Source organism: Mus musculus, chromosome 9 (assembly GCF_000001635.26).
Source record: "Mus musculus strain C57BL/6J chromosome 9, GRCm38.p6 C57BL/6J".
Taxonomy (NCBI): domain Eukaryota; kingdom Metazoa; phylum Chordata; class Mammalia; order Rodentia; family Muridae; genus Mus; species Mus musculus.
In genome coordinates, this window is record NC_000075.6 from 64,115,670 (window position 1) to 64,139,037 (window position 23,368).

The 23,368-nt window shown below is 46.4% G+C and overlaps 2 protein-coding genes across 5 annotated transcripts in view; one reads left to right on the plus strand and one right to left on the minus strand.

The window, feature by feature from the left end:
• Positions 1–1,453: 1,453 nt before the first annotated feature.
• Lctl (lactase-like) lies at positions 1,454–22,449 on the plus strand. 3 transcript variants are annotated; one of them, XM_006511101.4, is made up of 14 exons: positions 1,454–1,631; positions 1,946–2,179; positions 3,111–3,274; positions 3,759–3,846; positions 4,070–4,179; positions 6,437–6,565; positions 6,654–6,749; positions 11,032–11,086; positions 11,178–11,330; positions 15,881–16,155; positions 17,134–17,260; positions 17,429–17,628; positions 19,183–19,246; positions 22,137–22,271. In XM_006511101.4, the coding sequence occupies exons 2-14, from the start codon at positions 2,065–2,067 to the stop codon at positions 22,250–22,252; spliced, it is 1,692 nt and encodes a 563-aa protein (XP_006511164.1). In that variant the 5' UTR covers positions 1,454–1,631; positions 1,946–2,064; the 3' UTR covers positions 22,253–22,271. The 3 variants fall into 3 exon arrangements, with proteins under 3 accessions (XP_006511164.1, XP_006511165.1, NP_665834.1); XM_006511102.2 differs by lacking the exon at positions 22,137–22,271 and adding an exon at positions 21,644–21,725 and having other exon boundaries at positions 11,169–11,330; NM_145835.2 differs by having other exon boundaries at positions 1,478–1,631; positions 11,169–11,330; positions 22,137–22,449.
• Zwilch (zwilch kinetochore protein) overlaps positions 21,475–23,368 on the minus strand; it is a 35,961-nt gene continuing 34,067 nt past the window's right edge. For both annotated transcript variants that reach the window (XR_379449.3, NM_026507.4), the window contains exon 19: positions 21,475–22,390. The gene's annotated coding sequence lies outside the window, so the exon portion shown is untranslated. The remainder of the gene's footprint in view (positions 22,391–23,368) is intronic.

Consider the following 23,368-nt stretch of genomic DNA (forward strand, 5'->3'; position numbering starts at 1 on the left):
GAAAAACCAAAAAAACAAAATAAAACAAAACAAAACAAACATAAACCATTAAAAAACGATTTAATAAAAGCAGAGCTGAGGGGGAGGGTATAGGGAACTTTTGGGATAGCGTTTGAAACGTAAATGAAGAAAATATCTAATAAAAACTTGTTTTTGGAAAAAAAAAAAGAAGAAGAAGGCAAAGCTGTTGCAACTCCCTCACTCAGACACTAGAACTAAATAAAGCAATCTGTGAAGGTTGTGGTTGTCCACCCAGTCAGTGTCTCAGTGACGTGTTGGTGAGACAGAACACCTAAGGGGGGCGGGAAGGAGCAGGAAGTGGCTGGCCTCGGGCATCTGCAGTCAGGAAGCAGAGATGGGATGGTGTTGCCCACATTCACTTCGGGTCTTCTGACACTGACCCTATATAGGTAATTCCTAACAGACACAGCCAAAGATTAGTCTCCATGTTGACTCTAAGAACTATCAAGTTGACAAGATTAACTAATCCACAGTGTTAGCCACTTTTTAAGTTTTTCGAGACAGGGTTTCTCTGTGTAGCCCTGGCTGTCCTGGAACTCACTCAGTAGACCAGGCTGGCCTCGAACTCAGAAATCCGCCTGCCTCTGCCTCCCAAGTGCTGGGATTAAAGGTGTGCACCACCACTGCCTGCCAGTGTTAGCCATTTTTATGGCAATTGTAAAATTCCGTTTTGCCCCACACTGTTGAGTGTTGACTTCTCTGACTCTAGGGATCTTGGGTGGAGGGGCAGGCATACCTCTGTACCCCAGGGGAGCAGGGCTCTGAGAGGAGGCAGGGACAAGTTCACTGGTAACATGGAATTGCAGGCTGGAGGGCTGGGGATAGGCAGCTCTAGGGACTTCCCGAAGGTGGAGGAGGTGGCCTAGGGAACACTTGGAGAATGGATAGAAAAAGCCCAACCACAATGGGGGAAGGCCTGAGGCTGAGAGAGACGCATTCGGGGAGGCAAAGGAGGCTTCAGGCTGAGTGGATTATCAGGAGGGGAGGCGCCTCTGATGGAGGCTCTTTGCTAACAGAGCTGCTTTGGGATGGAACCAGGTGGGAGAATTGACTCACACAGTTTCACAGATAGCAATGGCAGAATGAGAAGCTGAGGAAAAGATGAGAAATCTGAGGAGAGGAGGCTTATGTGGAAAACCCAACATCACCTTCTTGAGAGATCCCCCCCCCCCCCCGTGGCAGCAAGAAAGGTACACTGAAACATTATCACCCCAAGTCCCAAGTGGTCCCAAGTCCACACCCCCTCCTCAGGATGCCCAGGACTGTGCTGAAGGTTACATGTGAGGCCCAGAGGGAGCTGGGAGGACGAGGTCACCTCCCCCGATGCCGCCCTTCTTCCTTGGGAAGGAGCCAGCTGGATGCCCAGGCCCAGTGCCAGGCTACTGCTGACTCCATTGCTTTTGGTCAGCTCAGCATTCTGGCCTGTGCCCTCCCTGTGGAATTACTGAGACTCTTTGTTGGTGTCAGGCCACAGATCACACCCCTGACTAGAGGATTCCATGCCTGTAGGTTCTGCTTTGGTGGGGAGTGTGGGGCCCAGGAGTCATTCAGAGAGACTGGTAACTGACAACAGTGGCCCTGGGGGTGTCGAGGGCTGAACACCATCTTGGGTAAGCTGGTGGGCTTAATCAGAAAGGGGTTCCCAGTGGGAAGAGATCTCTTTCTGACAGCTAAGGACAGAGGGCCCTAGATAGGGAGAGCACCCCATACAGGCTACACAGTTGGGAGGTAAGAGGCTGAGGGGTGCTCTAGGTTTTGGGGTTCCCCCAGCAGACTGGCACTTTCTGAGGCAGAAGTAGGTTCCCCACTAGATAGGAGCTACTTGAGAGGTGTGGGCTGCATCATTCCAACACACCATGATCAGAATGGGAACCAGTTTGAAGTTGGGCCCATTGGCTCAGCTTCTGCACATTGTTTAATGCAGGGTCCCACACACAGCTGCTGTGTGCCCAAGCAAGCCGCTCTGTGGCCCCTTTCCTTTCCCTCCTGGCCTGTGTCCCTGAGCTGACAGGGGCTCTTAGGCATGGAGGAAGGTGAGGTGTCATGAAGCCAGTGTGGGTCATCATCCTTGGGTGGATCCTGCTGGTGCCCAGGGTAGGGACTGCCTGGAGAGGACCCCCAGAAGAGGCATCCTTCTACTATGGAACCTTTCCACCCGGTATGTCCATTCCTCCACTATTCTGTCCTTAGACTGTCTGTCTGTCTATCCATTTGTCAGTCTCTATTGGTCTTCCTACCTTGGCTGACTTGCCAAGGAATTGGAATTGGATGCTCTGGCTTCCTGTCTCATAGGATGGGGAAAACATCCACGTGAATGTTCTAGAAGGAAATTCCCTGGTAGAAAGATGGAAGTCCAGGGTGGGAGGATTGTCTGTCCATCCCTGTGTCTGTGCAATGCTGAGAATCCAACTTAAAGTCTTGGCCATGCTAGGCAAGTACTTTGGTATTGAGCTATATCCCCAACCCAGAAACTTTTTAAAAGTTACTAGAATTAGAATTCATCAGTTAAGAATGTTTATTTTAGGACTGGAGAGATGGCTTAGCACTTAAGAGCACTGACAGCTCTTCTGAAGGTCCTGAGTTCAAATCCCAGCACATGGTGGCTCACAACCATGGTGGAGATCTGATACCCTCTTCTGGTGTGTCTGAAGACAGCTACAGAGTACTTACATATAACAATAAATCTTTTTTAAAAATGCTTACTGCTCCTATACAGGCGTGGGGTTCAGTTCCCAGCACCCACATCCATCTGGTAACTCATAACTGCCTGGATTTCCAACTCCACGGGATCCTCTTCTGGCCTCTTCAGACACCTGTATTCACCAGCCGTCCTACCCAACACCCCCCACAAATTGATAAAAAATAAAAATCTAAAGCAAGCTATTAATATCTACAGACAATGGATGCTAATTAGAGCTGTAATTGCACACAAAAATGTTTTTAATTCTGTATCTTCCCTCTCCCTGTCCCCTACATTCCTATTCCAGGGAGCTGGGGCAGGGCACCCTGAGCCTGGCCACCATAGAGTTCCCAATGTAGGTGAAGTTGGAGTGGTGGTCCAGGGCCTGGTGTGGGATCTCTCTCTACAGGCTTCTCCTGGGGCGTGGGCAGTTCTGCCTACCAGACAGAAGGTGCATGGGACGAGGATGGGAAAGGGCCCAGCATCTGGGATGCCTTCACACATGGCAGAAAGGAACAGGTGCTAGGAGGTGACACAGCAGACACAGCCTGTGACAGCTACTATAAAGTTCAGGTGCGTGAAGGGGGTTGTGTGTGCCATCCTGCCTGAGAGGTGGTGAGTGGCATATGGGGGCATCTCACTGACAATATCAACCTGATGTTCTGCTAAACAAACTGTACCCAGCACAGCCCAAGAGAGCGCGAGGCAGTGGTGGATGAGGCTGGGAGTGCCAGGGTGTAGGAAGAGGAAAAATGAGAAGGGCCAGCAACCAGGTGCCAAAACAACAACAACAACAACAACAACAACAACAACAAACAGTGACTTGGCCCCAAAACCTGCAGGAGGGCATGGGGCAGCTCACTCTCAGATCCCCTGTTCTCCTTCAAGTTTACAGACAATCTTGCATGGACTTCTGTATGTGATCACATTGCCCAGTGTGGAGCCGGAACTCATAGTATCGTCATTTTAGAGGACATCCTTGAGGCCCCCAAGACTTGTCTCCTGCTCCCTCATAGCCCAGGTGACCTATCCCTGCTTCCCCACCCTATCTATACAGGAGGACATTGCCCTGCTGAAGGAACTACAAGTCAGCCACTACCGATTTTCCCTGTCTTGGCCGCGGCTCCTGCCCACGGGGGTCAGAGGTGAGTGATAACAGTCCCTCCCCAGGCTCTGTGGGGATCAGTGTCAGGCAAGGGTGACCAGCCCAGGAGCATGGGCTCAGCAGGTAACTGAGCTCCAGGTATATCGATGGCATTCTTCTATGGCTCAGGACACTGGGCTATGGTTGCTTCAGCCTGCAGAAGGCCAGGAGACCCAAGAATGTTGTGCCCCAGAGGAAAGCCCTGAGTTCTGTTTCACTTACAGCTGAACAGGTGAACAAGAGAGGAATCAAATTCTACAGCGATTTCATTGACGCTCTCCTGAAGAGCAACATCACCCCCGTTGTGACCTTGCACCACTGGGACCTACCACAGGTGAGGCCTTGGTTCAGCAGGAGGGAGCCTGGTGTGAGGACTAACAGTGTCCAAAAAAACGGCCAGAGCCTAGAGTCTGACTCTGGTCAGAAAGATGTGGTGAGTGGTTGTCTTAACTTATTTGTGCTGCTCTGACAGAATGCCACAGCCTGGTGAAGTTAAAATCATTATTAGCTTGTCTTAGTTCTAGGGACTGGCCTGTGCTTCCAAAATGGTGTCTTGAACACTGCGTCCTCTAGGGGGCGCTGTGTCCCCACGAGGCAGAGGCAGAAGGGAGAAAGGCATGAACTAGCTATGTCGGTTTTTTTTACTGGATCCTGTTCGTGTGGAGGGTTCATAACATCCATGGGGCTGGAGAGATGGCTCATTGGACCGTCTTCAGCACTCACATAAAAAGCCAGGCATGGCGGGTAGGATGTGCCTGTAATCCTAGCATTTGGTGAGATGGCCATCCAACGTAGCAGAATCAAATCCCTGAGTTTCCGTCTCAAAAATAATCTGGAGAGTAATTAAAATACCTGAAGTTGCCGGGCGGTGGTGGCGCACGCCTTTAATCCCAGCACTTGGGAGGCAGAGACAGGAGGATTTCTGAGTTCAAGGCCAGCCTGGTCTACAAAGTGAGTTCCAGAACAGCCAGGACTACACAGAGAAACCCTGTCTCGAAAAAAAACAACAACAAAACAAAAAAACTCAAAACCTGAAGTTGATTCAGCCCCCACTCTCGGTACATAGACACTTACAAAGCATTATCTGGGAGGCTATGCTGCTTGTAGTAAATGAAGAGTGGGATCCTAATGTTTCCCAGAACATTCGGCATAAGGAAAAAAATAGTCCTGTGTCTATGTATGCTGTTGGGTACTGAACCCAGGACCCTGTACTTGCTAGGCAAGCCCTCTACCCCTGAGCTAAAGAAGCGTAAACGCGTTTGGACTCAGGTTTGGTGACACAGTGTATTCCCCCAGTTTTTTTCATTTCCTTTGTTTGAGGCAGAACCTCTTGCCCTCGTCCATAGCCACCATGCCCAGCCATATACCAGAATGCTTCAGAAAATCGCTGTCAACATTCAGGCAGTTTTCCTTCCTTCACCTGGGCCCCACAGAGGTCACAGCCAAGCCATTGGTATAACAGTCTGTGACCTGTACCAGTCGGTGCTGGGTCCAGAGGTCTGTGGAGGGGGAAGGAGAAGGGAGGTACTACTCCGGGCACAGAAGGATAAAAGGAGGAGCCGGGAACCATGAAGGCTTCTGAGTGGGAGGGACTTGCTGTGGGGCGGGGCTAGAGGCTGGAGGCGTGGCCTGAGACTTCCAGCTGCCAGCTACTGCAACTGGAAACTGGGTTGCAAAGCTACCAGTTAGCTGGGGCAGAGGACACAATAGGCTTGCAGTTTTTCCACTATGGGCTTCTGCCATAGAGGTTTTTATTACCTCACACTAATAGCAGAGGCTCCAGGCAGTGCCTTGACTTCAGTAAGACCCTCCGAATCCTCCCCAGCGCTCTCCTACCAGCGACAGGCCTCCTCCAGCTGTCACAATGAATATTCTAGACGTTCCCCAATATCACATCTCACCTGGGATCCACTCACCCAGACCTCAATCTTGCTAAGTACGTGAGGATGACCCTGAACTTTTTTTTTTTTTTTTTTTTTTTTTTTTTAGATAAGATCTCAAAAAATCGTGGCTGGAACTCACTTTGTAAACCAGGTTGGCCTCAAACTCAGAGATCCACCTGCCTCTGCCTCCCGAGTGCCGAGATTAAAGGCGTGCGCGACGGTTGCCAGGCTACCCTGAATTTCTGATCCTCCTGCATCTACCTCCTGAGTGCTAGGCTGAGAGGCACGTGCCCCTAGGCCTGTCAGCTTCTTCCTAAGCAGGCATTTCCAGCTTCCTCTGATCCCTCCAGTTAGGCTTAAAGGATGCTCCCTTGCAGCAGAGCCTCTGTGCTCCTCCCACACCCCCCTGTATCTTTGCTTCCATTCTTTTTTTTTTTCTTTCTTTCTTTTTTTTTTTTTTTTTTTTTTGGTTTTTCCAGACAGGGTTTCTCTGTATAGCCCTGGCTGTCCTGAAACTCACTCTGTAGACCAGGTTGGCCTCGAACTCAGAAATCCCTCTGCCTCTGCCTCCCGACTGCTGGGATTAAAGCCACCACAGCCGGCTCTTTGCTTCCATTCTTACATTATAGTCACCCATGCTTTACCCAGAGACTTTGCCAACCTACTCCATAGTCTCCCCAGGGCACCAGCCTCTCTCTCTGTTGACAGATGCTCCAGGTAGCATACGGCGGGTGGCAGAATGTGAGTATGACCCGATACTTCAGTGACTATGCTGACCTATGCTTTGAGGTCTTTGGGGACCGAGTGAAGCATTGGCTCACATTCAGTGATCCTCGGGTAAGTAGAGCCTCTTCTTCATATGGGGAGACAGGGAGGTACCCTGCTGTCTCTCGCGATCCTGGGGTCCCCATTGCTGTCTCTGCAGACAATGGTAGAAAAAGGTTATGAGACCGGTCTCCACGCACCAGGCCTGAGGCTCCAGGGCACTGGCCTATATGTGGCTGCACACCATATCATTAAGGTAAGGCCGGATCCTTCTTAGGCTCCAGGAGGGGTCATTGTCTCAGGGGTCACACTGATCCTCTACCACATCAGATATGCTCTCAGTGCCAGCCCACTTCGGCAGAGGTTCTACAGTGGGTACTGTTTATGATCTTAGCAAGAGGATAGGGGACATTTGGAAACTTTATAAACTCAGTGAGGAATCACCGGTGAAGGGAAGGGGGTACGGGGCAGTAGATAAGGCCAAACCCTGCAAGGATAGAAGGAAAAAACCAGAGGACGTGAAGAGCAGCGGGAAGGATCAGGGCAGTCACTGGTCAAGGCCTGCGGTTTTGGAAGGAAGAGGGAGGAACAGTTTGGAAGCATCAAGGAAGCAAGGCAGAACCGGTCTTTTCCAGTTTAAGGTACCTGGGCTGGGGAAGGGGGTTGGTCTCCGCTTGATGACTTACAGAGGAAATCTTCAGGGCTGCCAATTGGCTATCAGAGCGTGGGTGGGAAGAAGGAGTTCAGAGAAGATGCTTAGCATATACGGAAGGCCAAAGGGGAGAAGAGACAGTGGCTTGCCTACAAGACACGGGTGGAGTGATGTTGGGGATGCAAAGTCTGGCGGAACTTGTCCCAGTGGACACTTGGCTGGCAGGATAGACTATGGTGACACACTGACCTGCACTCATGCCTGGGAAGAGACTCACATTTCTCTTACTTTTTTAAAAAACTGACTGGCCGGGCAGTGGTGGCACACGCCTTTAATCCCAGCACTTGGGAGGCAGAGGCAGGCAGATTTCAAGAGTTTGAGGCCAGCCTGGTCTACAGAGTGAGTTCCAGGACAGCCAAGGCTACACAGAGAAACCGGTCTCAAAAACTAAAACAAAAACAAACAAACAAACAAAAAAATGAGATTTTTTTTCAAAAAATTTTTTGAATTATTTATTTTTTTTATATGAGTACACTGTGGCTGTCTTCAGACATACCAGAAGAAGGCATTGGATCCCATTACAGATGGTTGTGAGCTACCATGTGGTTGTAGGGAATTGAACTCAGGACCTCTGGAAGAGCAGTCAGTGCTCTTAACCGCGGAGCCATCTCTCCAGCCCCCTGGAGATTTTTTTTTTTAAAGGAAATTTTTAAAAACACTCTTATGTATGGTGTCTGAGTGTTTTACCTGCATCTATGTAAGTGCAGCACATGCATGCAGTATTCTTGTAGGCCAAGAAGAGGGAGATGGATCCCCTGGGATTGGAGTTATAGACGGTTGTGAGCCACCAGATGGGTGCTGGGAACTGAGCCAGGGTCCTCTGTGGGAGCAGCCAGTGCTCTAACTGCTGAGCCATTGGCCCGGCCTCTGACTTAAGAGTTCTTTAGCTGAACAGTTAAAGGGCAGAGCAATCCATAAAAAAGCATTATGAATGGTTAGGCTTTTGATACTGTTTCTGAAGGGACCCTGGCCAGCTTGAACCTGGTGAGCATGGCTCTGGCAGGCCTTGTCCTTTCCCCATCCCCTCTGCCTTGCTAAAAAACCATTAGATTACATTCCTAAGACTAGCCTCCAAGGTCTATTCCCTTATTTGGCCATTTCCTCCTCCTGAGGCTGACTACTAAGGTCCAGAGATCTAAGTATTAAAGTCCAGCAGTCAAAAGCCCCCTTTGGCTCACCTAATTAACATGACCAATTAAAATTAAACACCTCATTCTAACAAGGGGTTTCCCCTTGTACCTTTATAAACTGCCATTAACCTATGTGCCACATCTTTGTCCTCTCTATCCAGATGCACTCCTTTGTCCTACCCCTGCCCTCTTTCCCTTGTTCCCTTCCCCTTCTCTCTCATCCTCTCTCTCCTGTATTTGTCTCTTACTCCCTGACCTTTGTTCCTCTGAGGCAAACAAATCTCCTTTGTGCTGAGAACTTGGTCTTGGGGCTCTGGAGCCGGTACTTTTACTAACAGTTTGTGCAGTGTTCCATATCACTGGTCAATTCCAGGTTTCCTCCTGTTTTTCTAGTTACTTACTAGTTAGTTAAAATGATAAGCATGGGACTGTATGAAATAGCCCAGTCTATAACGTGTTTGCTGTGCAAGTATGAGGACCCGAGTTCAATCCCTAGATCCTAGGTGAGGAGGCTGGGGGTCTTAGTTAGGGTTGGTTACCGTTTGTCTTAGTCACTGTCCCAGTGCTGTGAAGAGACACCTTGACCACAGCAACTCTTATAAAGGAAAGCATTGAACTCGGGGCTTGCCTAAAGTTTTAGAGGTTTAGTCATGGCAGGGAATGTAGCAGCCCGCATGGTGCTGGAGAAGTAGTTGAGAGCTACATCCAGATCCACAGATAAAGAGAGAGGCAGAGATAAAGGAGAAGGGGGGAGAAGAAAGGGGAAAGAGCAGAAAAAGGAAGGCCGGGGAAGAGGAGAAGGGAGAGAAGGGAGGAATGGGGAAAGGGAGAGAGAGATGCATATGCACGCACACACACACACACACACACACACACACACACAAAGAGACACAGAGACAGAGAGGAGAAGGGAGAGGAGGGGAGAGAAGAGGGGAGAGACTGGGCCTGGCATGGACTTTTGAAATCTCAAAGCCCACTGATAGTGACACACCTCCTTCACCAAGGCCACTCCATTATAATCCTGCTCCACTCCCTGGTGACTAAGCATTCCAATGTGAGCCAAGGGGAGGTAGGCATTCTTTTTTTGTTTGTTTTTCGAGACAGGGTTTCTCTGTATAGCCCTGGCTGTCCTGGAACTCACTTTGTAGACTAGGCTGGCCTTGAACTCAGAAATCCACCTGCCTCTGGCACGAGGTGGGCATTCTTATTCAAAGCACCATACTATTGCTGTGATAAAACACCAGGACCAAAAGCAACTTAAGCAGGGCAGGAACCTGGTGGCAGGAGCTGATGCAGAGGCCATGAAGAGGTGCTACTTACTGGCTTGCTTCCCATGGCTTGCTCAGTCTGCTTTCCTACAGAACCTAGGACTACCACCTTACAGGTGGCCCCACTCACAGTGGGCCAGGCCCTCCCTCACCAATCACTAATTAAAATGCCCTGCAGGCTTGCCTAAACTGGCTCTCAGGGAAACCTTTTCTCAGCTGAGGTTCCCTCCTCTCTGATGACAGCAGCTGGTGTCAAGTTGACAGAAAGCTAGCCAGGACCCTGGGTGTGGTGAAGCATGCTTGTAACTCTAGCACTGTGGCGGCTGGCACAAGGAGGATTCTTGGAGCCTGCTGGCTGGAATACAGCCTAATGGGAGACCAAGGTGGACGGCTCATGAGGAACAACACTCAAGACTGACCGCTGGCCTTCACACACATATATACATACATACACACACACACACACATACACACTCGCTCAAAGCAGAAAAAACACTCAGAGACAAAGGCTTTCTGGGAGTGACAAGCAACCCTTGCAGCCTGAAATATTTGGATTTTCACAAGAATGAGTCTGGAACTTTAGCGAATGTCAGATAAAACATGCGTTTTTTGTTTTTTTTAAACACAGGTTGCAGTTGGGGTGGGTGGGTGGGTGGGGGGTAACACCCCAGTAATCCAGCATTGGGGAAGGTGGAGCCAGGAGGACTAAGACTCCAAAGCCAGCATTCAGTACAGGGCAAGCGTGAGGACAGTCAAGATTCCATGCCTCAAAACAAAACAAACCGCACAGGTTGCTGCCCTCCCCCCCCCCCCGCCCCCTCTCAGATCCTGCTTCGACAGGTCCTCCGGAGGCGCCTCATGAGCTCACACTTCCATGTCCTCGGAAGCACTGCCACCTTTCCCGGGACCTGCAGGAACAATTTAGAGACAGCAGACGGTGGGCTAGGGGATCGTTCAGTTGGAAGAGCACTTATTTGGCATGTGCACACCCCCAGGCGTTAGTCCCTAGTGTGGGAGGGGGAAGCAATAGCGGTAACCCACAAACTGGCCTCTGCCGCATTGAGAGATGCTTCCTCCACAGTAAAGGAGAAGCCGTGCTTCTGGAAGTCAGAGGGAGGGGGTCGGGTCTGTGGTATTTGAGTCTGGATTCAAGAACATGGGAAGTTTGAAGTTGGAGCGCTAGAGTTTGAAAGGCAAGAAAGGCCACTCCCTGGAGACCAAGACGGCTCAGCAAGTGGGTAGATGCTTGCTTTTGAGACTGACTTGAGCTCAATTTGTGGTAATGGTGGAAGGGGAGAATCTATTCCGCAAGTTGTCCTCTGCCACCACCCGCCCCTACTGCACACATAAATAAACAAACGAAGGGAAGAAGGAAACGGAGGCAGGGCGATGGATGAGCTGGGTCCATTCATGGATTCCTTCTTTCAGGCCCACGCCCAGGCTTGGCATTCTTATAATAACACGTGGCGCAGCAAACAGCACGGTGAGCTGGGACCCTCAGGCTCAGACCCTTACCCAGAGGAGCCATATCCTGCCTCTCCCTACCCTGACTTTCTTCCTTTAAGGCCTAGTAGGGATCTCACTGAACTGTGACTGGGGGGAACCTGTGGACATCGACAACCCCGACGATATTGAGGCTGCTGAGCGATACCTACAGTTCTGTCTCGGTTGGTTTGCCAACCCTATTTACGCTGGTGACTACCCCCAAGTCATGAAAGACCACATTGGTGAGCTGAGTCATGTTTTTGTTTTTTATTTTAACTTCTTTTGGCATGCATGTTCATGTATGTGCAGGTATATGTGTTCAAGTGTGCATACACATGTATGCAGTATGTATGCACATGCATGTGAAAATCAGAGGACAATCTCCTTAGCTGGTCCTCTGTCATCAACCACCTTGTGTTTTGAGGCAGAGTCTCTCTCCTGGGGTGGAGCTTGCCCAGTAGGCAGAGCTAACTGGCCAGTGAGCTACAGGAATCCACCTGACTTTGCCTTTTTAGTGCTGGGATTCAAGTATGTGCCACCATGCTCAGTTAGTGTTGTGTGTGTGTGTGTGTGTGTGTGTGTGTGTGTACATGCCAAGGCACAAGTGTGGAAGTCCTAGAGTTGGGATCCAGGAGGTGAACTCAGGTTGACAGGTTTGCACATCAAACATCTTTATCTGCTGAGCCATCCCAACAGCCCACACTCTGATCTTTTTGTTTTATAAACAAGGGGCTGGGGCTGGTGAGATGGCTCAGTGGTTAAGAGCACTGACTGTTCTTCCAGAGGTCCTGAGTTCAAATCCCAGCAACCACATGGTGGCTCATAACCACCTGTAATGAGATCTGACACCTTCTTCTGGTGTGTCTGAAGACAGCTAGAATGTACTTATGTATAATAATAAATAAATCTTTAAAAAAAACAAAACAAAACAAGGGGCTGGGGAGTCAGGTCCTCACGCTTACAAGGCAAGCTTTTACCAGTAGAGCTATTTCCCCAGCCCTGAACTTTTAAAAACAGCACATATTTATTGGGCTGTGTGATGTACACAGATGTTTCTGTCAGGTTAGACAGATGTTTATCATTGCTTTATGATGAAATTTCTGGAGCCCCTTCTTATTACCCACAATTGCTCTGCAGGCAACTGCATGGCCAGAGCCTCCTGCCCCTATTAACAGCGACTTCACAGTCCCTAAAGGGCCTTTGGGACAGAAGCTCCAGGTTTAATTCCGGGAGTTCTCCTGACTCTGAAACTAGAGTGATAGGGTGGGGTGGGGGTAGGGGTAGGATGGGGATGGGAGTGAGGTGGGGTGAGGGTGGGAGGCTGTCTTCTTACTTCAGCATCCTTAGTCACCAGAAAAATGTAAACTACAACAGCTTTGAGATTCCATCTCATTTAAAGTCAGAATGGCTATCAAGAAAACAGAGGAGAGCCTTCATTCACTGCCAACGGCAGTAAAAACTGGTACAGCCACTATGCAAATCCATGTGCTTTCCTCAAAAACAATACAAAATTTAAAAACAACTAAAAATAAGGCCGGAGAGATGGCTCAGTGAGTAAAAGGCACTTGCTACCCAAACTTGATGACCTAAAATGAATTCCATTTCCCGGGACTTACATGGTGGGAGGAGAGAACAGATTCCTTCCGGTTGTCATTACTCTTGTAGTTCATATAAGTCAGAATTAGAAAGATAAACGTGCATGTTTTCTCTCAAAGGAATAATTTAAATTTAAGTGGTATATGTTTATGTGCTTTTAGGAGGATGCTTCAAGAATGGAGGAAGACAGCCGGGCGTGGTGGCTCACGCCTTTAATCCCAGCACTCGGGAGGCAGAGGCAGGTGGATTTCTGAGTACAAGGCCAGCCTGGTCTACATAGTGAGCTCCAGGACAGCCAGGGCTATACAGAGAAACCCTGTCTCAAAAAACCAAAAAAAAAAAAAAAAAAAAATGGAGGAAGACACCTTTTCCTCTCTCTCCCCGTTTTCTTTGGTTTCTCTCTCTCTCTTTCTTTCTTTCTTTCTTTCTTTCTTTCTTTCTTTCTTTCTTTCTTTCTTTCTTCCCTTCTTTTTTCTTTTTTCTTTTTCCTTTTTTTTTTTTTTTTTTTTTTGGTTTTTCTGAGACAGGGTTTCTCTGTAATAGCCTTGCCTGTCCTGGAACTCCCTTTGTAGACCAGGCTGGCCTCAAGTCACAAAGATCCACCTTTCTTTGCCTCCTGAGCACTGGCATTAAAGACTTACTCATTAAGCCGGGCGTGGTGGCTCACGCCTTTAATCCCAGTACTCGGGAGGCAGAGGCAGGCAGATTTCTGAGTTCGAGGCCAGCCTGGTCTACAAAGTGAGTTCCAGGACAGCCAGGGCTATACAGAGAAACCCTGTCTTGAAAAACCAAAAAAAAAAAAAAAAAAAAAAAAAAAAAAGACGTAAAGACTTGCACATCGTGCCCAGCAAGGGAGAGAGCTCTTAAATGAGCAGGAAGGGAGAGCGAGAGAGAGAGAGTACAAGAATACTTATGGAGTGGGGAACCAACAGGAGAGAGGACAAATAAGGCCAGAGCATAACACCCGTGTACAGAAAAACTATCACTATTACTTTGTATGCTAACTTAAAAAAAATTTCAAACCTTCAGTGTGACTGGATTTAGCCATATTTTAGCATTTTAACCTATCTGGAAGTAAAGGGAACAATGCCCAATGGTTTTTCTAGTTACTGAACTTGACTGACAGCAATAACATGCTGATGTTTTAAGAATATTAATAATTCAAACCTTTTATTCCTTTAATTCCAGCCAATAGTCTCCCTGCAAATGATTTTTTAAAAATGTATATTAGTGCTCTATCCGCATGTATGCCTGAATGTCAGAAGAGGGCATCAGATTCCATTACAGATGGTTGAGAGCCACCATGTGGTTGTCAAGAATTGAACTCAGGACCTCTGGAAGAGCAGACAGTGCTCTTAAACTGCTGAGCCATCTCTCCAGCCCACTCCCTCCCCTGTAAATGATCTTGTTGTCCTATTAGATCACTGCTTGTTTGCCAGAGTATGTAGCTGATGTTATCGTCAGTGGCCTACATCTTTTATTCTGTAAACATATGTCTAGGCCCTTTCCATCCTGGCATAGAAAGTATTGCTTTGTTTGTTCTAATAGCTATACACCATGGTACCGATGGTCATTCAATTATAATTATTATTTTAGCAGAGGTCACAGTGTTAGATTTACTTTGTGTGTATGGATATTTTGTTTGAATGTATCTTTGTGTACCACATGCATACAATATCCATGGAGGCCAGAAAAGCACACTGGATCTTCTGGAACTGGAGTTATAGATGTCTGCGAGCCACCACCATGTGGTTGCTGGGTACTGGACCTGGGACCTCTGGCAATCATTACTCTGAGCTGCTGAGCCATCTCTCTAGCTCCCTGTGGGGCAGAACCAGGGCCTCGTGCATGCCTCTTCCTCAGAGTTTTCACCATTTCTTTAGCCATCCCCTTGGCAATACAATGTAAGTTGTTTCTAACCTTTTGCTCCCCAATGTGAAGACACCTGAAGGTAGATCCTTTTCTACATGCGGGCAAAGTACTAGATAAAGAGGTTTGGAGCCTGTCAGTTAATAAGTGTTCCTTTTTTTTTTAAGATTTATTTATTTATTATATGTAAGTACACTGTAGCTGTCTTCAGACACTCCAGAAGAGGGAGTCAGATCTCTTTACGGATGGTTGTGAGCCACCATGTGGTTGCTGGGATTTGAACTCCGGACCTTCCGAAGAGCAGTCGGATGCTCTTACCCACTGAGCCATCTCACCAGCCCTTATTAAGTGTTCCTTTGCAGTCCAGGTAGAGGGCAAAATTTCCAGAGCAGAACTTGTCATGGCTTACACTGTCAGCAGTGTATGAACACGCCCGTGACCCTCCCTACCGTCGATGGCCTTCAGTTTCCTTCTAGAAGGAGTCCACAGGCCAGTTTTTCAATGTGAGCAACAGTATAACCCTGCTTTCCCCCAGGTAGCTAAGCCATATACCACTCATTGAGTAATGAGTGAAAATGCATCATATTTTGGCTGCGAGGGGTCAAATCCAGGGCCCTGTAAGTGCCTGTCAAGTTAAGTTCTCTACTACTAAGCTACACTCCTAGACACAAACAGTAAGCAAGCTACATTTAGAAAAAAAATTTTAATAGAGGCTGGAGAGATGGCTCAGCAGTTAAGAACACTTGATGCTCTTCCAGAGGAACAGGGTTCAGTTCCCAGCATTCACATAGGGCAGCTCATGAGCACCTGTTAACTCCAGCTCCAGGGGATCCAACACCCACTTCTGACCTCTGCAGGCATTGCACTCATGTGAATGCACATACAAACCTATACATGTCTAGCCCTGAAACTCAAATTTGTAGACCAGGGTGGCTTTCAACTTACAGAGCTCTACCTGCCTTTGCCTCCCAAAGTGCTGGGATTAAAGGTGTGTACCACCACTGCCCGGCTTAAAGCTCAGCTTTAAAAACAAAGATTTTTTAAATTTTATGTGTATGAGTGTTTGCCCACATGTATGTATGTGCACTATGTGTTCCTCATGCCTTTGGATATCAGAAGATGGTATTGAACACCTAGAACTAGAATTATGGCTAGCTTTGAGCTGCCACATGGGTGCTGAGAACTGAACTTGGGTCCCCTGCAAGTGCTCTTAACTGCTGGACCATTGCACCAGCTTATACACCAGCATTTTAGCAGCACTGTGGCACACAGTGAAATGACTGTAAGAAGTAAGACTTGCTTCAATTTTCATGTTCTCTCCTGTCAGGAACAAAGAGTGCCGAGCAAGGCCTGGAGATGTCGAGGTTGCCCACGTTCTCCCTGCAGGAGAAGAGCTACCTTAAAGGCACATCTGACTTCCTGGGCCTGGGCCATTTTACCACTCGATACATCACTCAAAGGAAATATCCCTCCCACCAGGGGCCCAGCTACCAGAATGACCGTGACTTAGTGGAGCTTGTGGACCCCAACTGGCCAGAAATGGGATCCCCATGGCTCTATTCTGTGCCGTGGGGATTCAGGAGGCTTCTCAACTTTGCCCAGGTACTAATCGCATCAAATCAAGTAAGACCTTCGGACCTGAGTTTAGTCTCTCCCAGACACTCAGGTGCCTACATATGAAAACTGATAAAGCTCTAGGTAGAGAGACAAGACTGCAAGCCCAGCCCTTGGGAGGTCGGCTGCAGGAAGATCAGGAATTCAGTACTTGCCTCTACAGAATGCATACTGAACTCAAGGCCAGTTTCAACTGCATGAGACTACCTCGCTGCTAAACATAGGCCCTTGGAAACTACTTCCAATGACAGCTGAAAATCTGACACTTAACCTTTTAGTTTATATTTATTTTATAAATACGAGCATTTGCCTGACTATATGTACATGAACCACAAGGGTGGCTGGTACCCATGGGGGTTACAGATGGTTGTGAGCTGCCATGTTTGTGCTGGGACCCGGCAAGCAGCAAGTGCTTGCATTGCAACCAGAGTCATCTCCACAGCCCCTTGGTCTAGAGTTAAGTCTACGCTCGGACTTCACACATATATGTGATGTATTTTGATCACATCTACTTCCCATTATCAGTCCTCCCCCTCCCACTGCTGCCTAACCCCCTTCGTGCTTCCTACTTTCACGTCTTTGTGTGTCTGCGTGTGTGGCCCACTGAGGTTAGCTGGGGTTGCTTACCAGCACATGGTGAGAAGTTCTTTACTGGCACACCTAAGCACCGGGTATACCAGTAAAGAAAATGACTGCTCCTCTTTCAGGAATATTTAGCCATTTTAAGGCCCATCTAATTTGAAAGAGAATTCAGGGCAAAGAGGAAGACCTGGAGGGCTTTTTCCCCAAACAAGGCCCCTTTAATGAGAACTAGTCTTACATATCAGCTCACTGGCCTACATCCATCTCTCAACATGTTACCTGACACCTACTAAGTGTGACACCTATTAAGAGCTAACAAGCACTGCATTAGAATATGGCAGGGGACTTGTCCACCTATAAGTCAGGTTCTCTTGTCACTTTCAGACTCAGTACGGTGACCCTCCCATATATGTGACAGAAAGTGGAGCGCCCCAAAAGTTACATTGCACTCAGTTCTGCGATGAGTGGAGAATCCAGTACCTCAAAGGATACATCAATGAAATGTTAAAAGGTGAGGTAAAACTACAATTTGCTTCACATGTTTTTCTATGTAGACAAGATTCAATCTATCATCTACCATCAACTAAAACCTGCTTCTAAATCTCATAGAAACAATGTTATACTATTCATACTTCTCAACAATGAAACGTGTTAAGAATGGAGCCATTTGTCTTCACAGCTATAAAAGATGGCGTGGATATAAAAGGGTATACTTCCTGGTCTCTGTTGGATAAGTTTGAATGGGAGAAAGGCTATGCAGATAAATATGGATTCTACTATGTTGAATTCAATGTGAGAAACAAGCCTCGCTATCCCAAGGCTTCTGTGCAGTATTACAAGGAGATCATCACAGCCAGTGGGTTCCCAAACCCACAAGAGGTAGGGTGGCCAACTTACCCATGACATCTGCTCTGCTCTTCAACTGAAGATTAAGATGAACCACACTTCTTTCTTTCAAAGGAGGGGTGGGGAATATGGCACCATCCCCTCCCCCCCTGCTTAGGGTGGAGTAAACACTCCTCAGAATCCAGTCCCCTCCAGACAGGGCATCAGGGTGACAAGGGTCCTGTCTGAGCTAGGTTCCAATGGACTAACTTAGTAAAGATGACAATGGCTTTCTGTGCTGTTGCAGCTGGGGACTGTCCAGGGCTTTACATCTGACAGACATGCCTTCTACGTCGAGTGCCAGTTCCACATGTTGCCTTCCCCTACCACCCCTGTGGGAATTTAGTCACATCTAGAACATATTCAAGCAATAAGACTAGAAAATATGAATCAGTTGGCAATTCTGATGAATTAAAAATGTTACACTGATACAGACACTATCCTCTTCAATATGTAAAATGTTCTGTAAATCAAATGTAGAACTATATCTTTTCCCACCATAACACACACACATATATGATCTATCACTGTTGATATGATATAGTATCAATAAAATATAATATCTATGATATCTACACACACACATGGTGCCTCCAAGGTAAGAAACAAACTTTAAGCTCCCCCTCACCACACCTACAGACAAGGTTTCTCTATGCAGTTCTGGATGTCTTGTAACTCGCTCTGTAGACCAGTTTGGCTCGAACTCTGATATTCACCTGCCTCTGCCTCTGGAGTGCTGGGGTCAAAGGCATGCACCATCACTGCCTGGCTAAACCTTAAGCTTTAAAAAACTACCAAATGGGGTGTTGTCCTCTTGTTTAGTTCTCAGCACAACAAGCTTCCAACTCTAGCTCCAGGGGATCCAACACCCTCTCCTGGCCCTCCAAGGACACACACATAGGTGCCTCACAAAAACAAAACAAAATCACATTTCCCATCAGTTCTACTTGGTATATATTTGCATCTATAAGCATGAACCATAAATGATGATTTAGAAGATTTTTTTTTTTCCAGACAGGGTTTCTCTGTATAGTCCTGGCTGTCCTGGAACTCACTCTGTAGACAAGGCTGGCCTTGAACTCAGAAATCGACCTGCCTCTGCCTCCCAAGTGCTGGGATTAAAGGCATGCGCCACCACGCCCGGCTGATTTAGAAGATTTTAATAAAAAAAATTACAAACAAATCTGACTGGCTTGCTAGAATTGGTTCAGAGTGAGCTACGTGGGCCTAGGAGTGAGGACAGTGACCACACCCCTCAGGTGTTCACTGTCAGTACTAGAAAGCAGGCCTGCTTCAGCTACATAGCCAGTTTGTGGCCAGTCAGGGTTACAACATTATAGTCTCCAAAAATTAAAAACATCCCAACTGTGGGTAGACTTAAAAACGTGTTTGTCTTGATGAGCTGGTAAAGGCTTTGGTCAAGCCTGATGATACAAATGCATCGAAATTTTGTAAAAAAAAAAAAAAAATGCCTCGTTTATTCTAAAAACAATTTTAAATATAGGAAAATAGTAAGGTGAACTTACTTATCAAGTGGGTTTTTACTAGGTGGAAAGTTGGCGTCTCAAAGCCTTGGAAACTTGCTCCATCAACAACCAGATGCTTGCCACAGGTGAGGATTCTTATCTTTGATAACTATGTAATATTACATATGATGGCATTACCAAAAGTTTCAAAATGATCTACCTAAAATCAATATTCCCAACCATTTATGATTAAAAATTTAATCTTTTAATTTTAATCTTTTCCCTTAATGTTAGTTTCTGTCTTATAAGCATTTTTTAAATTGTATTTTTTGGGGGTAGTAGGGCTTATAAAAGCCAGTTTTTTTTTTTCGTTTTTTTGTTTTGTTTTTTTGGAGACAGGATTTGTCTGTATAGCCCTAGCTGTCCTGGAACTCACGCTGTAGACCAGGCTGGCCTCGAACTCGGAAATCCGCCTGCCTCTACCTCCCAAGTGCTGGGAATTAAAGGCGTGCGCCACCACTGCCCAGCTAAGAAGCCAGATTTTTGTACATATCAAGCAAGCTAAACTCCCAGTCTATACAGCATTTTAATTTATCTGTCTGTCTGTCCGTCTGTCCATCCATATTGAGCCCAGACTAACATGAACTAAAGACTCTACCTCAAACAAACATTATGTAAGCAAAAGCATGTAAACACTAGGGAAATGAGGGGGATAGGACAGCTTATGTGCGCGCGTGCATGAGCACGTGAGGCATTCAGAGGACAATTTGTGGTATTGGTTCTCTCTTTTCATCTTTACAAGGGTCCTAGAGATTGAACTCAGATGGTCAGGATTAGGTGCCAAGTGTCTTTACCCACTAAGCCATCTTATCAGCCCTACTGAATTTGTTTTTTTTATACGAGTAGGTGTTTTGCCTGTATGTATATATGTATGTGTATCATGTTCATGTCTGGTACTCGAGAAGACAGAAGATGGTGTCTGATCCCCTGGAATTTGAGTTACAGTGATGAACTGTCCTGTGGGTGCTGGGAATCAAAGCTGGGTCCTCAGGCAGAGTAGCCAGTGCTCTTGACTACTGAGCCATCCCTGCAGCCACCACCCTACTTTTTGAGACAAGTTCTCACTAACTTGCCTAGGATGGCTTTAAACCCAACAGCTCAGATAGGCCTTGAACTTGTGTTCCTCTTGTTCCTGCCTCCCAAAGCTAGGATTATAGACTTGTAAGAGATCTTCAATAAATAACTCCTCAGCACTCCCTAATATTTTAATGTTATTTTAAGCCTTAGAGAAACAGCAATGAACAAAATACTGTCCCCACCCTCTCAAAAGGCATCATTTTTTTCCTTATTTTTATTTTATGTCCATTGGTATTTTGGCTGCATGTATATCTGTGTGTCAGAACCTCTGGAACTAGAGTTTCAGACCGTTGTGAGCTCCCATGTGAATATTGGGGTTTGACCCTGGGTCTTTGAAAAAGAAGCCAGCACTCTTAACCACTGAGCCATCTCTCTAGGCCCCTGTCATTTAATTTTCCAGCTGGGTTTTTATGTGTAGCCTTTACTGTCCTGGAACTTACTAAAGGCGTAATTTTGCCAGGCAGTGATGGCACACGCCTTTAATCCCAGCACTCAGGAGGCAGAGGCAGGCGGATTTCTGAGTTCAAGGCCAGCCTGGTCTACAGAGTGAGTTCCAGAACAGCCAGAGCTACACAGAGAAACCCTGTCTCGAAAAACCACAAAAAAAAAAAAAAAAAAAAAAAAGGGCATAATTTCTTATGCAGTGGGTTCTAAAAGGATCCAAAAAACAGAATACTACCAATGTTTCTGAAACCCATTTTTCTGCATAAGGGCAAGCAAAAAAAATATACTTCTTGGTTTTTGTTGTTTTTTTCAAGACAGGATTTGTCTGTATAGCCATAGCTGTCCTGGAACTCACGCTGTAGACCAGGCTGGCCTTGAACTCAGAAATCTGTCTGCCTCTGCCTCCCAAGTGCTGGGATTAAAGGTGTGTGCCACCACCACCCAGCTACTTCTTGTTTTAATATTGTTCTTTAATGTGGGGTCAAAGCAGGTGGTGCAGAAACCCCCTCACCTGAGCTACCTTTTGTACTTTGTATGTCCATGCACCAGTGTCCCCACATGCATAAATAAGTAGGCCATAGTCTACAGATTATAAACCATAACTCACCAAATGTAAGTAACTGCAACATGGTTGTAATGAGCATTTGCTGACCAGCCTGTGAGCTGCATGAGAACATATCCATGCCTGTTTACCTGTTACCAGAGGGCTCAGCAGACAAATCAGTCCCATGAAGGTCTTCCATTGGATTGGTGGATATAACACTTTGCTCTCAAAGATTAAACCAGGCAACAATTATCAAATAATTTAACATTTTAGTGAATTTTTGTGTTTACAAAGAAATAAGTATTAGAATTACCATTAGAAATTGTAATATATGAGGATATAAGTATATTGAGAATAACAAACTGAAAAAGCTGAAAATGTTTCCCAGGGATTCTTTTTGTCTTTCCTTTTGAGACAGGGTTTCTCTGTGTAGCTGTGGTTTTTCTGGAACTTGCTCTGTAGACCAGGCCGCCTCTGCCTCCTCAGTGCTGGGATTAAAGGTGTGTACTGCCATGCCCAGTTAAAAATATTTGGACTAAAGCCGAGAGAATCCATGGAATATAGGTGCTAATCTTTTGAGATTAATGCAACGCCAGCATAAATATTAACCATACTCAAGCTTAATAAAATACCAGGGAAATAACCAAAGTCAGGCATCCCCAGATTTTCTGTTACATTTCCAGCACTGATGTAAGTTTTGTGTGATGGTAAGGATTCCCAAAAGCTGTGTGCATACCAAGTGAACATGATGCCTTTGTCCCATGGCTCCAAAACTCCATTTCAAAATAATGTTTGATTTACTGGTTCACTTTTACAACAAATAAGAAAAATTAGAAACGCAGTGGCCCATCTCCTTTAGCTTTTGTTTCAAAACACAGCTCACTTCTGGTGGATGTATCTGTCCCTTTCAGAGCCCTTGCTTAGGCACATGCACGTGGCTTCAGAGATTGTGGTCCCCACAGTCTGCGCCCTCTCCATCCTCACTGCTGCCCTGATGCTGACACTTCTCCTCAGGAGACGTGGCTGAGACGGGATCTCCTCTCCACCTTCATCTGTCAAAGCATCTCTTCAGGATCACTCTTCTTTTCTGCTGCAGAAGTTCACGTGATGTCTATTTTTCAGGCTCTGAAAATTAACTCACTCTTTTCCCCCTTTTTGTTTTGTGCTGTGATTTAAGAAAATAAAAATAAGCATAAATAAAATGAAAGAAACCTGTAGTCTCAACTCTCCTGAAGTCAGAGTTAATATTTGCTACCTATCATTCACACACCTCATTTTTCAAAATTAGGAACATGTGTATAGATTTATAACTTGATGATTTTTCATTTTCTGGAAAAATTACTTTAATGTACAAATGACTGTCACTGAGCACTGCCATATCTTATGGACACTATCAGTCTAAACCCCTTTCAGGCTTCAGACTATTAGCTAAGCAGGTGAGCAGCAAGTGGGCAGGACATGTGCCTCCTGAGGGAGACTATGAGTGACAGGTACTGCATTGTGGCTAGCAAAGGGACTCTGCAATACCACGCTATGGTGGCAAACCAAACAAAGTTTTTTTTTTTCCTTTTAAATTTTAACTAAAGCCAGGTGTGGTAGCGCATGCTTTTGATACCAGCACTCAGGAGGCAGAGGCAGAGAGGCAGATCTCTATGAGTTCATGGTTAGCTTGATCTACATAGTGAGCTCCAGGACTACATAGATCCTGTCAAAACAAAAAACCGGAAACATTAAATTTTATTTTATTTTGTTTTGTTTTGTTTTTCGAGACAGGGTTTCTCTGTATAGCCCTGGCTGTCCTGGAACTCACTTTGTGGACCAGGCTGGCCTTGAACTCAGAAATCCACCTGCCTCTGCTTCCCAAGTGCTGGGATTAAAGGCGTGAGCCACCACGCCCAGCTTCATTTTATTTTTAAAATTCTGATAAAATTAATCTCCATTTACTAAAGGGCAAATGAGGCTTAAGGGGGAATGGTAAGATCAGGCATTTTACTCATTATTTAATTCTATTTATTTTTATGAAACAAACAAACGAACAAACAAAAAGGCCAGATAGGGTTACACAGTGAGATTTTTGTTTCAGAAACAAAACAAAACCCAAAAGTAAGAGGATTTTCCATCAATCCTTTTAGCTAATATAAAC